General features: G+C 40.5%; 2 protein-coding genes and 1 long non-coding RNA gene across 7 annotated transcripts; all 3 read right to left on the reverse strand.

Moving 5' to 3' along the window:
• Positions 1 to 99: 99 nt before the first annotated feature.
• Positions 100 to 2,290, reverse strand: LOC134180242 (uncharacterized). Of its 3 annotated transcripts, XR_009969954.1 has the most exons (4): positions 1,194 to 2,262; positions 877 to 1,138; positions 555 to 807; positions 100 to 480 (listed from the first exon to the last, which is right to left on the reverse strand). It is a non-coding gene; the product is annotated as an uncharacterized LOC134180242 (long non-coding RNA). The 3 variants fall into 3 exon arrangements; XR_009969955.1 differs by having other exon boundaries at positions 212 to 807; positions 1,199 to 2,290; XR_009969953.1 differs by having other exon boundaries at positions 212 to 807; positions 1,194 to 2,284.
• Positions 2,291 to 2,387: 97 nt separating this feature from the next.
• On the reverse strand, positions 2,388 to 12,767 carry LOC134179830 (beta-galactosidase-like). Of its 3 annotated transcripts, XM_062646807.1 has the most exons (19): positions 12,530 to 12,767; positions 10,214 to 10,335; positions 10,114 to 10,142; positions 9,889 to 9,949; positions 9,730 to 9,824; positions 8,522 to 8,702; positions 7,824 to 7,882; positions 6,916 to 7,037; positions 6,811 to 6,851; positions 6,172 to 6,293; positions 6,033 to 6,104; positions 5,767 to 5,856; positions 5,588 to 5,704; positions 5,082 to 5,216; positions 4,915 to 5,021; positions 4,159 to 4,258; positions 3,881 to 4,096; positions 2,789 to 2,927; positions 2,388 to 2,725 (listed from the first exon to the last, which is right to left on the reverse strand). In XM_062646807.1, the coding sequence occupies exons 1-19, from the start codon at positions 12,754 to 12,756 to the stop codon at positions 2,607 to 2,609; spliced, it is 2,154 nt and encodes a 717-aa protein (XP_062502791.1). In that variant the 5' UTR covers positions 12,757 to 12,767; the 3' UTR covers positions 2,388 to 2,606. The 3 variants fall into 3 exon arrangements, with proteins under 3 accessions (XP_062502791.1, XP_062502790.1, XP_062502792.1); XM_062646806.1 differs by having other exon boundaries at positions 2,388 to 2,927; XM_062646808.1 differs by lacking the exon at positions 12,530 to 12,767 and adding an exon at positions 12,089 to 12,132 and having other exon boundaries at positions 2,388 to 2,927.
• Positions 12,768 to 12,976: 209 nt separating this feature from the next.
• LOC134180135 (uncharacterized) lies at positions 12,977 to 15,858 on the reverse strand. Its single transcript, XM_062647221.1, has one exon. It carries the CDS (start codon positions 15,793 to 15,795, stop codon positions 13,186 to 13,188), a length of 2,610 nt encoding a protein of 869 aa, XP_062503205.1. The 5' UTR covers positions 15,796 to 15,858; the 3' UTR covers positions 12,977 to 13,185.
• Between the last annotated feature and the right edge of the window lie 345 nt (positions 15,859 to 16,203).

A 16,203-nucleotide genomic window follows, 5' to 3' on the forward strand; every position in this document is an offset into this window, starting at 1 on the left:
TGCAAGGATCGACTGCAGGTTTGTACGAGCGACGACCTAATCAACGTCAGAGACAGGGAACGCGGACAAATAAGTTATGGTGACACAAGAACAGAAGCATGGTCATTTTATACTAAAATAGCACTAGAATATGACAAGATGGCCTAGGTCACGTGCCTAGAGATATTATTCTTAGCAACTTGGAATGTAAGTAAAATCATATCTATGGTAAAATAAACTTTGCCACAAAAACTTGCTAATGGTGTACCAACACTGGTTCCTTGAACTTGAATGGTACACGTGTAGCAGTTCTTTACCTCATCATTCTCTCATGCCCTTTCCTTACTCCATACACTACTTAAGACGTATACAGAAACAGTTAACCAGTATACAAGTGTTGTCAGTCTAGTCTATGGATATGGCACATCACATCCTTTCCGTACGAGAGCTTCGCAGGTTATGTGCCCCCAGGTTCAATCGAGAGGATGTCAGTACAAATGTCTAGACCACAAAAACAGGATTCTCCAGTTGTACAAGATAGATGTTGGAGCAGATAATGTTTCTGTGCATCCTACCAATTTCTGTGTCTGCTGCCATCTAGTGGTGCATTGATTTACAAAGAGGCAAGGAGCCTCTATTCTTGTACCTTTCTGCAGAGAGTGGATGGTACACTCAGAAAACTGCAACACCTGCTGTAGTTGTCAGCAACAGAAGAAAGAAGGAAGACCACCCAATTATTGAAAAAAGAATCAGCTTGTTCTCACAGGTCAGTCAGCAATCAAATTGACTGACCTAATCCAACAAATAGAAACAGTAGCACCAGAAGCCCTATGTTCATAAGACTTTATTCAAGCAATCCAACTATCTCATTTCATCCAATTTGAGTCAGTTCTGTACCTGTTTGACTCGTTCAAGTGCACCCTGTGTGAAAAGTTGTCAACATCCCAGTTGAACTCCAATGCAACCATTTAATGTGCAAGAAGTGTGCCATTCAACATTTGCATCAGTCTCCCTTGTATGACTGTTTCCAGTGCCAGCAGCTATAAGAAGCACATCAAGAGCCCACCACTAGCATTACTGCAGTAGAGATGGTCATGCCTCAGGTCACACGGCATCGGCCAATAGTCAAAAAGCGAAAGGCAGAAACTACAATTGGCATCTGTGATAGAGGTAGAGGTCTGTAGAATGCGCTGTGAGTAAGAATAAAAACAAACCTGACTCCGTCATCTTTGGGTCTCGATTCTTCCATTACGGCGAGGCGTACATCGGTAGGATCTCCCACGAACTGAATTCTAGTAAGCACAAATAACTGGATTACAGCGAAAGTCCTCGCAAAACCCGGAGAATGCGGCAAAACAGGAGGACGAGAAATGTGTCGTTTCACATGCTACAAAGGACTTCGAGATTTCCAGAGATCTTCTTCAGATAGCGACACTACCCGATTGTGTGGTCATACCCTAAAAGACAGCCTACGCTTTCTGCAGTATCTGTGTGCAAACGCCGATTCACGTCACTTGAGCAAAAACCGGTCATTTTTAACTGAGCATGCGCAACAACTAAGTTGCGCGGCCTCGCATAGTTGAAACGGCCGTGACCCAGGTCTGGGATGGTACCGCCTCTTCTCAATATATTAAATATTGCGGTTGGTCCTAGGACCAACATTAGTGTTCAGTTTCATAATGCATACCTTCCCAATGACAGCTGTAATCAACGAAGACTTCTCATGCATATCTGCTTTCTACCAAAGACTACACTGTACACAAACGACGACTTGTAGTGCGCTCTTCACGCAAACTCACGTCCCTACACGTTGTTCGTATTCTGCGCCTGTCAACGGCAGTAACGACACCTAGTAAAGCCGTTTGTACGAACCGATGCTTACTAGCCAGCCAGCTGCATGCTCAACGACTTCATGATCACGTCTACTAGACGAAGTCTTGCAGAGAATTCACGGCGAAGTTTTGTCGCGATTTCGCGGCAAGTCACATCGAATCTGGACGATCGAGTCATAGCGGATGCACGCATCGCGAATTTTCATCGCGAATTCGCGGCTCCACGCGCGACAAGCAGCTGCAGCGGATTCACGGCGATCAGACACATGCCGATCGCGTCCGCGGCACCACTATAAAAGAAAGTGTTTCCTAGCGTCCCGTTCGCGTTCCCTACTAACACACAAATGATAAAACCGTAGCCACTGTAAACACAAAGGTACCCGTGCAGCAGGATGCGACACGATGTTCTAGCGGGCGGGCCTTCGTCGTTTTTGTATTACGGCCGTAATTGGAAAGGTATGCATTTATGAAACTGAACACTAATGCTGGTCCTACCGCAATATATTGAGAAGAGGCGGTACACCATCCCAGACGCGTGGAGGAGAATTTTGAATCGGCGCTACACGGGTCTGGGAGGCCGAGGCTAGTCGAAGCTTATAATTGACCATTCTAGCTAACCTGCATAATGTTAACCTGCATAATAAACTACAGTATCTAGCTTATAGTCATTGATCATCTACCGTACTGTACTAATCATACACTCATATACTTGATGCAAAAGTATTGAGCATATAATTTCCGTCTACAATTATTGTATACGTACATACCACTGCTATAGATAGCACTAACAAATCTTCAATCCTCATCACAGACTATATCCCCAGAGTTTACGTTCCTGTATGACCGAAATGAAGCTTTGCGTTTTTGCAAACAAATCACAATCGTTGCAACAACAATGGCAGCTACAGCCACAGCTGCCACAGAAACTCCAGCAATAGCACCAACATGATTTTTGTGAGAACACTCGTTTGACTCACAGACGACTGTCGTCTCTGGTTGCTGGGTTGAATGGTGTTGGGTTGAATGATGTTGGGTTGAATGGTGTTGGGTTGAATGATGTTGGGTTGAATGCTGTTGGGTTGGAATGTGACTTGGGCTTTTTGATGAGAAATGACTCTACAACAGATCAAGAAAGCAATTCATTATAACAACCACATTAATATTACATTGTATGTACGCGTATTAATTCAAACTACATGGTAAAGAATGAGGTTGATATGATTATCAGTAGTACTATAGTAGTTGGTTTAGGATATGCACATCATCATGATCAGTGTCTGCTGTAAATGCCGATTTCTACTGAAAAAATACAAAAATACGACAATTAAATATCTATAATTTCTATTGCTTTTTTGAGTCTCAATAAACTTGCGGTTACTGGACAAAAAACGTAAAGTTGGCTTAGATGGAAAGTACTAATTTGACTGCCGCCGATGCTGCAAATCTGAACTTGAAGAATTACATCAACCTAAAACTACTAAATTTCATTACTATATACAGTAAACATGAACCTTTTGTGCCATGTTATGACCAAGTTTGTTTCCATGCTTCAAAGGTTAATTCCATTTTGTCCATTGCAAATAACTTTGCTAGAGATACAATGAATACCAACAGGAAAACAACAAAATTTGATTAATTAAGCACAAGGAGTAGACAGTGACATGTACAAGTGACTGCATGACAACAGTAAATCTTTACCCACATTTCAGGTCACATTGTTCTTTGGAAAAATAGAAACTAAAATGAAACAATTTGCATTAGAGTTTGATCTTCTAAAAAAGGGTTTTCTATTTACAAACTTGGCAACCTGCTATGAAAGAATTGTTGTTGTAAAAAGCTGTGATGTAGCTAATGATAGTGAGAAAACACATGTGTAGAAGCTGTACAATGTCACTCACTACACACTTGGTAGGTTGTGAAGACAAACATATTGGCCATCAAATGAAATACAATGTACCATCTAGCTTTAGCACAATAGCAATTAGTTTCATTTCTAAAAAAAAGTTTATCATGCTGGCTAAATTTGCCATCTAAGATAGAGCCAGCTAGTGACCACGCTCAGTCCTTGCCTTGGATGGAGTAGCACCTATATCTGGAGTATCGACCAAGGTAGCCTTGCACTGGCTCAAATCATTTCCACAAGGTGACTCAATTAATTCAAGTATAACCAAAACGTTGAGCTGTGGATGAGGCTTCAAAACAGTAGCAGGAACATACAGTGTCTTCTGTGGACCAGCAACAGGCCAGTAACGACCTAGATTGAAATCATTGATAAAGGCCTGTCCCTGCACATAACATAGCACTGATATCACAAGTGACTTGATACTCTGTGAATACATCAGCAAACTTTATTCCATCCATGAAGAGACAAGAAGGTGTCTTCAGGTGTCATATTGGCTGGCACTTGAAATGTTCCCTGGAAGAACTTTGGAATCTCCATTGTAGGGCTATGAACACAAGTGAACGTGTATATTGTACATATCTGGTACAATAATTCAATATACAAAATAACTAATCAAACACACATTTTCATACCGCATGTATCATTCTAGATACAGTTGAATGTTCAGCTTGCTAACAATGTGCATATTTCCACATATTAAATCATACTCACCATTTGAATGATATGATTTGTTGTAAAGATCATGTTGTCATAGCAGTTATATGTAAGGTATCAATGGACAAGCAAAGTTGTACGAAGTGTCAAAGACATGCAGAAAATTTTATAGAAACATACAAAGTCAAGCTCACTACTCAACCTCAAACCTCCATTTTACAGCATGTACATGATAGTCAGTTTGTCATAAATTAAAAAAATTGGAGCAGCTAAACAAAACATTCAAGACAACTGATTGCAGTTGAATCTGTGTGTAGTTGCATGATCCCTACACAACACAAACATCCCAGATTGACTACCAGAAGAAATCACAATTTTACCTGTACTTCTGTATCAAAGTAACACCATGTTAATTAAACAAATAGGTAAACCAAAATGAATGAAGGCAACGAACTTCATTTCACATGTACAGTGCAACATAAGTATAACTGACTTGCAGCATTGCACTAGCTAGTGTACCTGTAGCCTTGTTGTCACTATGCTCACCTGGTAAGAGGAACAAGAGGCAATTCACTGACATTTTTCAGAGGAATTGACCACATTGACCAATTTGTCATAGTCTTAACTTCATATGTAACATTTCCTACAATACCCTGTTGTTTGTAAATAATCAGTGACCATCATCAAGACAGAAATTAACATATTTGCTTCACTTTTCTGTCTCCAATAAGAGCTCCATAGTTAATTCGTCCTGTGTTTTCCACTAAGAAATCCAACGTCTTGTGCCCAAAGTAAACATCAAATGAAACAGGTTCATCAATCATTCCTTCAACAGTCACAACATGCTCCTGCACACAACAATTATACATAGGACAAAACTTAAAGAAACAACTGCTATCCTTGCAACACAATTATACATATTTCAATCACAGTCATATTCCCATCATATATTTCAAATAACGAGAACAGGCGAGTGAATGATTCATACAAATTCAACTGGTGATCCTTGTAAGTCTTACACACATCAAAATTTGGAAAAACAACAACAACTGTTATGTTACAATAAAGACATCACATACTGTAGATCAACAGCACACTAAAATGCACAATTTAGTCATGTGCTACACCCGTTCAATGGTTGAAGAGCGCTCATATCCAATGTCATAATAATCTTCCATATTTCTATACATTAAACGATTTCGAAAGACACCATACATACCCTATTAAGCAATACTGTCGCACGATCATGAAGGTAACTGAGCTCAACCACAATCTCATCAGCTGGTTGGGAAATTGATTCGTGAGTGATTCCACGATATAGCACAAACCCATAGTTCTGTTACAAGAGTCAAATATGCATCAAAAGTACTTACCAACAAATATAGCTAATAATCTAACCTGTCCGAGTTGTTCCATTGTGAGAGGATAATAAGAAGTAACAGGTCCACCAGGAGTTAACTGATCCAAAGCATCAAGCAAATACACAGCCTATTAAACAGCACATGTGATGCATTAAAGACAATATAATATACTACACTAACATAGTTTGTAGTCCAAATAGTCTGCCAACTTATCTGCCTGACTGCCCACCTGCTTACTTTCGGTCTCTCAGTTTGAATATTTGTTTGTCTGTTGCCTGCCATAATGCCTGCCAATTAACTAACCTGAGTAAACTTTACATCCCCATATGCAAACTTTGGCAAAGCTGGTGGTACTGGCCCAGAAACATTGTAATACTGCAATGCAATGACAATGGAAACTAACTTCAACATAACCAGATTCTGTTGTAGTAGAGACACTGACCTTGCTAATTACATTTCGTATTGCTGTCAGTTTAGATCTGGGATCACCAGCTTCTGACAAAGGAGCATTATAGTCATAACTTGTTGGTTGAGAAGCCGTCTTGTGTCCACCATAATTAGCTCCTATTATTTGAATCAAAATAATGTTTTCACAGATATATACAGGAACAGTCATACAAGTTAGTTAATTAAGCATCAGATAACCAAACCTAAACATAAGCCGTTGACTTGTTTATCTAATACAGCAGAAGCTAATATAACTTCTACCTGTTTACCAAGTGCATGCATGTGTGTGTGTGTGTGTGTGTGTGTGTGTGTGTGTGTGTGTGTGTGTGTGTGAGTGTGTGAGTGTGTGTGTGTGTGCATGTGTTCTTGATCTTCAAAATTTTCCATGACTGAATTTCCACTTTCTTTTATACAACACATTACAAAAACTACATACACACTACACCTTCAGTATGGACAACAGCTAAATTGGTTCAACTGCAGCATCAGCTAATTACAATGCTATCTACTAATCCTATAACAAAGAACAATTTTTCTTTCCGTATTATAGCTGCACAGCAATTCCCACAATGTGTCTGACAATTTAAATACACAACAAGCAAATAAACAAGAAGACTCCAACGGGCTTACTGACCATTCATGAAGGCAAAGTTTGTTCCACCTTCAAACATGTACCTTCAATATCATTCAAAACAAACATCAATGACAAACACACAGCTGATGGTACCAATGGCCTTACATGTTTACTGAAGCGCCAACATGTAAGATTTCGTCTAGAGTTGCAGCTACAGATTCATCAGACCTGTGTGCATGGCTACCACCCCAATGATCCAACCAGCCAGTATAATACTCTGAATTCACCTACACAATATCATCCAATTAGACAAAAACAAAATCCTGTTTAAATAAAAAGCTCCAATATTTGCTGTATGCACCAACTTCTATTCAAACTTCCAACACTATCACTTTGACTTAAGAATACACTGTTGACTTGGTAATAAAAAACAAAAAGTTGGTAATAAGTTGCAGATATTTATTCTTTAGAAACAAACCAGATGCACCCTTGCAAATATACTGCAGTCACAGAGATGGTACTCTTAGACAAAATACTTTCAATATGCTGTTGAAATAATTCTTGCTATTTTGTTTAATTAACAAAGCAAACTAGCATGTCTCTAATGCACACAGCAAACTTTTATACACCAAAACTCTAATGCCAATTCATGAAAAATATCAAGACAAAAGTACCTAATGATGCCACTTTGCTTGATCCTTGCAACTCTATAATGCTTAATAGTCCACACTGGCATTGCATGGTCTACTTATTGTTATAATTTTCTTGGACATGTAATTACAAAGTTCAACAGTTTTGCAGAAACAATTTAATTTGGAAAGAGACATAAGCGTCCAAATGGTATTATGGAAATGATTCCATCAAGCCTTGTCAAGTTAATGTCACAAATTCATTTGATATTGTGCAAAGCTGCTTGTCAAACTGTAGCCATGTTGTGACACAAACCACCGAGTTCTTAGTCTCGCATAGCCAGACCATCTCCGCCTACATCCTTCCGGCGAGTATCTGAGTATCTCTCGCCGGAAGGATGTAGGCGGAGATGGTCTGGCTACGCAAGACAACCGAGTCCTTACCAGAGGGCCATGTTGTTGATATAGACGCATTGCATTAAATGCAGAATTAACATTAGTTCCTGAAATGAAATCAGAATGCAATTAAATTTTGTGATCAAACTATCAGCAACACAAACTTGTCCAAAAACAATGGCACGGTTACTTTATTGATCCAACCATACTAACATAAAGTCTATCATTGGCAGTGAATGTGTGCAATGGATGGGGCGATGTAAAAGGTCCTACTAAGAACATCTTCATGTAAAGAGCTGTGTACCCTCGTAGTATTGAGATGTTCAAATAATCACACACACGCGTGCACATGCACACGCACACACACACACACACACACACACACACACACACACACACACAGACACACATGCACACGTGCATACACACACACGTGCACACACACACACAGACACACATGCACACGTGCATACACACACACGTGCACACACACACACACACGTGCACACACACACACGTGCACACACACACACACACACACGTGCACACACACACACACACGTGCACACACACACATACACACACATACACATACACGTGCACACACACACACACACACACACACACACGTGCACACACACACATACACACACATACACATACACGTGCACACACACACACACACACACACACACACACACACACACACACACACACGCACACACATCATACGTATACAAACAAACCTGGTCCAAAATCAACAGTTGAAAAGAGACTATCAAGAGTTCCACATCTCAGTAGTCCCGTACTAGGACCATCTGTTGTAAAGAGAATAGCACTGGAACCTAAGTAACCTCTAAACAACTGCTCAAGATGTTCCAAGTATTTCTTGTCACAAGTTGGAAAACTGCCATACTCATTCTCAACCTAGAGCAACACAAAAGCAATCAATGCAGACAGAGCAACAATGTAGACATTCCTGTATTTGCCACCAAATTGTCAAGTAGACTGCCAACAAACAAAATACAGATTTCAAGTTTTATATGCAGTAAATGTTACCATATTCAATTTCCAATTTAGCACAGTTAAAATGAGTGTCCTGATCTACAATCATTCAAGATATGTCATACACACACTTGTACACGTTGCCACATCAATTTCTGTAATGTTGAAATATAATTACTCTGTATAATACATGACATCTAAAAATGTCTTATTAAAACAAGGAGAAAACAAAAACAACATATTCCTGTTGACTGACTGTAAAGTAAGTCAGTAGCATAATAAGTTATACCTACATTCCCTTGTGTACACATTTGTTCCCATGACTGGAAATCATTACCCAAGACCCGGATATCTGGGCTAAGGGTATAGTAGTGGGCCGACGTGCAGACCGTATTTATGCTCAAATAGTGCAGATGCAAATAAGGCTATTCCGACCAATAGACGAGAAGTGGTGTCATTACCGACCAACATATGAACGTAATGTCATCATAAAGCTCCACCTCTATTGTTTGGCGGCTGTGCTATGAGAATTCAGCTATCGGACGTCCGTCCTGTACATGGTGTTATATAATCATTTGCTTTACGGGTTTAGCACATAGAAACAACACCTATAGTCTACATCTGCATGTGTATGTTTTCCCACCAACAACCAGGCGTCTAGAGATCAAAGGTGTAGCTGTACCTGACTTGTAACATTTTGCTTGTTCCACAGGGTTTCTGCATAGTGGCTCTGCAGTCTGACAGCTTGACTCTTCGATGTGCGTGGCTGAGTGGCCGTGGTGTTGTTGCAAAAATCACTATTTACAGTGTCGTCTTCAACAAAAATTTGGTGCTTGACGGAAATTTGCGAAGGGGAACATGCATTTATTAATTAATTTAAATTTTCAAAACTAGCCATTAATATGTCAGTACATACTGCAACAACCATATCTATAACAACTGTTCACACCTGAACCATTATGACTGGTCCTCCATTTTCATACAGAAGAGGTCTCACTCGTGGTAACAATTGAGCCATGTAAGTATCAACAGCAGACAAGTAATCTAACAGACAGCATTGTGGCTATTAAAAATATGAAAGCGAGGTCTCACATAATGCAATAATTACTTGGGTCTGATGATCTAAGTTTGATGTGAGGATTCTTACTCAACCACCCAGGAAAACCACCCTGAAAGAGAGATTACATTGCAATATAAGCACAATTTAATGACCACCACACACACACAACACACAACACACACACACACACACACACACACACACACACACACGCACACACGCACACACACACACACACACACACACACACACACACACACACACACATCTTACCGATTCCCACTCACCACAAATATATGGCCCTATTAAACAATCCAACTGTGATACTCTCAACTAACTGTGATAAATAATTTTTTTACTGCTGAGCTCTCACCAGCTCTTAAAATAACAACAAGTCCAACTTCATTTGACAACCGTAGAAACTCCTCCAGGTCTGCATTGCCAGCAAAGTTGAACTTTCCTTCGTCTTCTTCATGAACATTCCATGCAACATACCTGTACAGTACAATACAATCGTTAATAACAAACATCAGCGTCAGCAAGTTGTAAAACAAAAACAATTTGTAAAATAATCATTGTTAATTAAGAGGTCAATCTTTTCCTTTATGCAGTTAATATTTTACTTTATGAAGTCAATCATTAATTTACTCAATGAAGTCGGTTTTTACTCACTGGGGTCAGTCTCTTACTTTGTAAGATCAGTTTATTACTCTAGCTATAAGGTAGGTACTGTAAATCAAGAAAATTTCAATGTCAATTAATTTTTTTGCCACTTCCTCAAAAAAGGAAAATTTAAACAGTGAAATTAAAATAACAGTGAGACACATTTTTAACAGGCATGGAGCCCTACCCTGTTGGCATAGGATAGTAGTACCTTCAGTGATGAATTTCGCACCCACAATGAAGACAAAGAGGTGAGATCATGTTTCAAGCAGCAAGAGAACATTGGCTTCTTCCTGTTAGATGTTACAACTTGCTACTTGCCCTATATCTAGAGTATGTAGCAGTAGCCTGCCCATTCGCATAGGCGAAAATAGAATTCTATCTGATGATACGTTCAAAAGGCAAAAAAAGTAAAATTTTTGAGTGACAAAATTTTCTTAATTAAGCATTATGAGTAAAAGCCCGACTTCATAAAGTAATACTGGCCTCGACTTTGATATAAAACGATTGAGAAACTAAACCATTCACAAATGGTCTAAACCGTTTGCAAATTCGCATTTGGTTAGACCATTTCCAAATCGGTTAGACCATATGCGAACACTAGATAACCGATCGAGGATCTAAACCAATTCGCGAATGGTCTAGACCATTTACAAATAGGTTAGCACCCTTAAAGTTTTAATACACAACAATAGCTAATATTGTTAAACTTCAAATGTCAAAGTAGCATCAGTTAACAAAATTAGAAAAGATTTGATGAAGATGCCATGCACTGATGCCAAAAGTTTGTTAAGTATCATATAACTCAACAACAATGATTGCTTATGGAGGAGCAAATGAAGAAGAGTTTGCATTCTCAGTATTATGTAACAATTGTCTCCAGAGCCAATGACAACATGATTGACACCGACTGGTCAAATGGCTGTTGTCCAACATGCTGAAGGCAGAATCAGAAGGTTTACGATAGCTTTACAAAACCAAGTCGTATACCTAGATAGCACTCCATTGTAAATTCTGGAAATCAAAATCCTACAGTCTGTAGAAAATGCAATTGAAAGCAGAATATTTCCTTTACATATACCATGCAATCTTTGCACAATCATCTGATCAATCAAGGTGACAACAGTTGACCAAACTATAGGTGTGACATTCGAGATGGTAACATGCTAGAAGGAGATTATGAACTTGTCCTCCATACAAGAGACAACTCCCAGGCACAGATCGATCTAGGTATGATGCACTTGGCAAAAGTCTAAATCTTTGAGAATTAAGCAGGTGCGAAGAAATCTGTATTCTATAATAATAAACAAGCAAAGTTACAAGAATATTTTTGTACATCAAATGAATAGAAAATCATTTGCAACAGTCAAAATCATTCGGGTTCCCAATATCTGAAATATTCAAATGGCTTAAACCATTCACAAACGGTTTACCTTCCTAAACCATTCGCAAACGGTCTAAACTATTTGAGAATGGTCTGCATTATAAGGTCTAACCGATTCGGAAACGGTTTAACCAAATGTGAATTCGCAAACGGTTTAAACCATTTGCGAACTGTTTAGTTTTGCAATTGGTTTATACCAACCTCATACAATGATCGCTGCTGGCAAGGTAGTTTGACACTGATTCACATGCCATAATTAAGAGTACACTTTTCCACTGACGTCTACTGCTCTAGAGTTTGTGCAGCAGGAACACCAACAACATGAAAACTGTCTCTCTGATGCTCCGTTCATTCACATTGACAACTGGTAACAGGCCAGGTTGTCCAAATTTTCAAAATCCTAAGCATATTTCTAGATTTGCCACACTTTGCTGCACGGGATTCAGAAATAGACAATTTAAATTATCAGCAAAATGTTGGGGAAATCCCCCCCCCCGGAAATGAATGTGCTTCCCGGGCCTCCGTTCGATCTCCCTGATGCTACCTGCAGCTGCTATAGCTAGATCCGCCCGAGTCGTCGTACTGCCCGCCCGCGCGCTGTCAAAATGCATTTCGATCCGTTTCATGAACACGTCTACGTACGTCTGAACTGCGTTGAGTCCGGCTGCGCGCATCTTCAACAGCCTGTCTTTCCAGTAGGCGCTTGGCACGCGAAAATAGTGGAAACTTCCAGAGACGTAACGAAATGGTTTGCCATCTCTCACAAACCGGTCATTGTCATAATCAATAGTAAACGAACGAGTCGCATTTGATCCAGACGATGCACCAACGAGAAGAAGCAACAGGCTGACAAGAATCTCACAAGACATCGTAAATCAAGGGAGATGCGCGTGCTCGTCAGACGGCACGCCTACGCATCATTAAATCGGAGCGAGAACGATTGCAAGCGTATCTATACACTCAGTAACTGTAGTCTAGCATCTATCTGCACACTAACAATTTATAGCTGCTGCGTGTTTAGTGTGCATTCTGGCTCAATCTTAGCTTCGTTTCGCATTTTTAATTAGAGAAATTGTTTGCCCATGAACCTGCATGAGCAATTGACACATTATATATTGCTACAGTGTACAAACTTGGATTTTCTGAGCAGCAATTAGCTCCAGCTATTGATCTCAACAACATTCTAAAACACTAATAACCGCAAACTTATCTGTCACAGTTGGTCAAACGACACCATAAAACAGCATACATAAGCTCATGCACAAAAAGTTAGTAATACCACATTTGGTCAGTTGCTGTTACTCCTGGGTGCTGTCCTTGTGTTGATTTTGCCAAACTGCATTGGGGGTTGGCAGCTGATTAACAAATGTCACGCCAGTACCTTTTATCCATTTGTCAATTGGAGTGTCTGGTGGCTTCGACTTTTTGTGTAGAAACATCAACACAATGGAAACAATCACACCGACAATGGCTACCACTGCCCCCACAATAGGAATGACTGCTCCAGCAATAAATTCACTCAATGCAATAGCGCCAAGTTCACCAGCAAGAGCAATAGTCTCAGCAGCAAACCCAATGCCAGCGGCCACAACATTGATGATATCTAAGACTTTAATAGCTATTGGTTGGTTGGTTTTAAAATCTTCACTGACTTGAAATCCCATGGAAACAACTGCCGCACCCATTGCTACCACATTTGTCAGTCGAGCAACCTTACCTGCAACACTGAAGTTCTCCCAGATGCGTACAGCTTGTACATCCTCAGCAGCAACTGCACCTGCTGCACCTGTGCCTGGATGGCTCAGATCTCCCAAGTCCATTTCAGCATTGTATTCTACTGCTGTCTCATCCATGTAATGACCCCAGAGCTCTTGCAAATCTTCTGCTTCAAAGACGGATTCAAACGTAAACATGTCTTCAAAATTAAATGCATCCATCAGACCATTCCAGGCTTTTTCTGCTTTAGCAATGACATCTGACAGCACAGCAGAACCCTGAGCTATAATTGCAACCTTTTGGTCAGTTCGAAAAGTGTTCCAATTGTTCCCCAGAACCACAAGACTCATGATAGAAACCCCAATTGTAGTGATCCATACTGCATGCCCAAATAAGGTAACTAAAGCTGATCCAAGTTTAGTAGTTTTGGGATACGTTTCACCAATCTTTGACCACCAATCACTTAGACGTTGCCACACTGGCTGGTCACGATTGGCACTCATAAAGACAGCACATTCCTCCCATAAGCTTTGAAATTTAGAAACAAATGCTTGTGCATTCTCGGAATTTGATTCTGTAATAGCTGAACGCACTTGAGAAACAATTTCTGCTTTGATTTGGGCAGATAATTTGATTGATGGATCGTCAGCATCAATCAAATTGACAAGCTTTGTGATGATTGCTGGGACAATTGTCTTCATTAATGCAGCGTTCAAAGAGCCAAAGTGCTGTCGCATGTAATTAGTTTGAACTTCAAGAACCCTTGCACAGAGATCTGTTGCATACGATTTGCCTGGTGCCAAAGCATATAGAATCATGCAGAGTTTATTGAGCTGGCTGTTGTCCGAGACAGCCGTGAGAACAGCCAGTCCATTGACATAGTCTGTACTGCTGACATACTTGTACAGCTTGTCTGCCCAGTCAGCTGGATTGTCATTCAAGTAGCGCTGCAATGCTGGCAAGGACTCCGTAAAGGCAATACGAGCCACCCCGTTGTTGACAAAATCAAATGCAGGATCTTGTGACAGGATGTTGGTTGCTTTACTTGCATCTGCTGTAACTACCTCATCAGCTTTGCCAGATCCCTGCCAAAAGTAGTGCAACCGCTCTTTTGTAGTCGTTACTCCACCATCCACCCCACTGAAGTCCTTTTCCAGTTGGGATGAACCACTCAGTGCCTGTACGGCATAAGCTCTAAAGAATTTCTCAGCAAGAAATTTCCTTGCCTTGCTGCCATTTGTTGGATCATCAATAATTGCTTGTTCTTCAGAACTCAGTGTTGGTGGCGTGTCATCCAGTAGAGTAGCCAATGTGTTAGAGTCAACAGTTGCCTTCATCAGGTTTGTTATCTTGGCAAATGAAAGCTTGTTTACTTGTTCACTGTCTGGTGGTGCCATCTCTGCCAGTTCTTCTGTGCTCATCGGTATTTCACTTTCCATCAGTTTCATGGATGATGCAGCCCATGCTGGTGTGGCAGCAGTTAGAGGTTGAGCAGGTACACTGAGCATTTGTGCAGATTCTGATGTACCGTTGTCCATTTGGTCACTGTCTGATGAGGTCATTTCTGCCAGCCCTTCTGTGCTCATTGGCATTCCACTTTCTGCCAGTTTCATGGATGAAGCAGCAAACACTGGTGTGGTACAAGTTAGAGGTTGTACATAGTCACTGTGCGTTTCATCAGACTTCGACGAGACGGGAACTTGATGACTCACAGACAAATCCCAGGCTGAATGCTCATGAGCTGTTGCAATGATGCCAGTCCACTTGCATCCTTCACCTTTGCCATTCCTCATTGTAGAATCATACTTGTAAAGAGTGCCATTTACTGACTTAAAGTCGTGTGACACGAGACCATCTCCACTGTGCCAACCAATGGCGAAGCTGTACTGACCAAAGTCTAATTGCACTTGAAGCTGACCATTTTGCATAGTAAGAGTGCATACCTTTGACAACATTTTGTTTGTTGCACTTGTTGATGGGTTGCAGGGATCACTTAAAAATGCAGTAGGGGCACCAATGTCCAGCCCTGTGTGCATTTGGAACCAGTTGATCCATGCGTCGCCATCCAGATATTTTGTGTTGTGTGTGTTTTCAGCACTTACTGCATACCTTTCTTCTACAGCTTCAACTCTTGAATTGTCTTCAGACAATCTACATTTGACTGCAAACCCACCTAAACCAGATGGATGCATGCGAAACAATATTATGGATGGCAAAAATCTGGCAACCACAAAACCATCATCTGTAAAATAAGCATCATGAGCAACTTGTTGATCCAGTGCAACTTTGCCTTGCACCATATACAGCTTGCCACACTCTGGAACCACTTCCCGATGCTTATCTGACCGAAGATGAGTGTGAGTTGAAATTGGTGCAGTGGACTCATCTACCCTGTGCAGCTTGTATGTCAGATGAGAAATGTGGTGTGCTCGAAATAGTGAAGAATAGTGACGATAGAAATGGTTGTTACGCTGATGCTTGTGAGGTACTGTATGCTTCATTTCATCGACAGCGCGAGCAATTCCATAAAGTGGCCAATCAGAACCTATAGCTTGACTTAAGCCTGATGCAGAAGTATAGAGTGCTGCATGGAGTTGCTG

Source organism: Corticium candelabrum, chromosome 5, assembly GCF_963422355.1.
Source record: "Corticium candelabrum chromosome 5, ooCorCand1.1, whole genome shotgun sequence".
NCBI lineage: Eukaryota > Metazoa > Porifera > Homoscleromorpha > Homosclerophorida > Plakinidae > Corticium > Corticium candelabrum.

Excerpts from the sequence above, each read along its gene's own strand:
- LOC134179830 (XM_062646806.1), bottom strand. The coding sequence starts at position 12,756 with ATGTCTTGTGAGATTCTTGTCAGCCTGTTGCTTCTTCTCGTTGGTGCA. Across the intron at positions 10,143-10,213 it reads TGTTGTTATTTTAAGAGCTG|GGCCATATATTTGTGGTGAG; the intron begins GTGAGAGCTCAG and ends ATTGTTTAATAG. Across the intron at positions 5,022-5,081 it reads CTCTTATTGGAGACAGAAAA|GGTATTGTAGGAAATGTTAC; the intron begins GTGAAGCAAATA and ends TACAAACAACAG.
- LOC134180135 (XM_062647221.1), bottom strand. The coding sequence starts at position 15,795 with ATGCATCCATCTGGTTTAGGTGGGTTTGCAGTCAAATGTAGATTGTCT.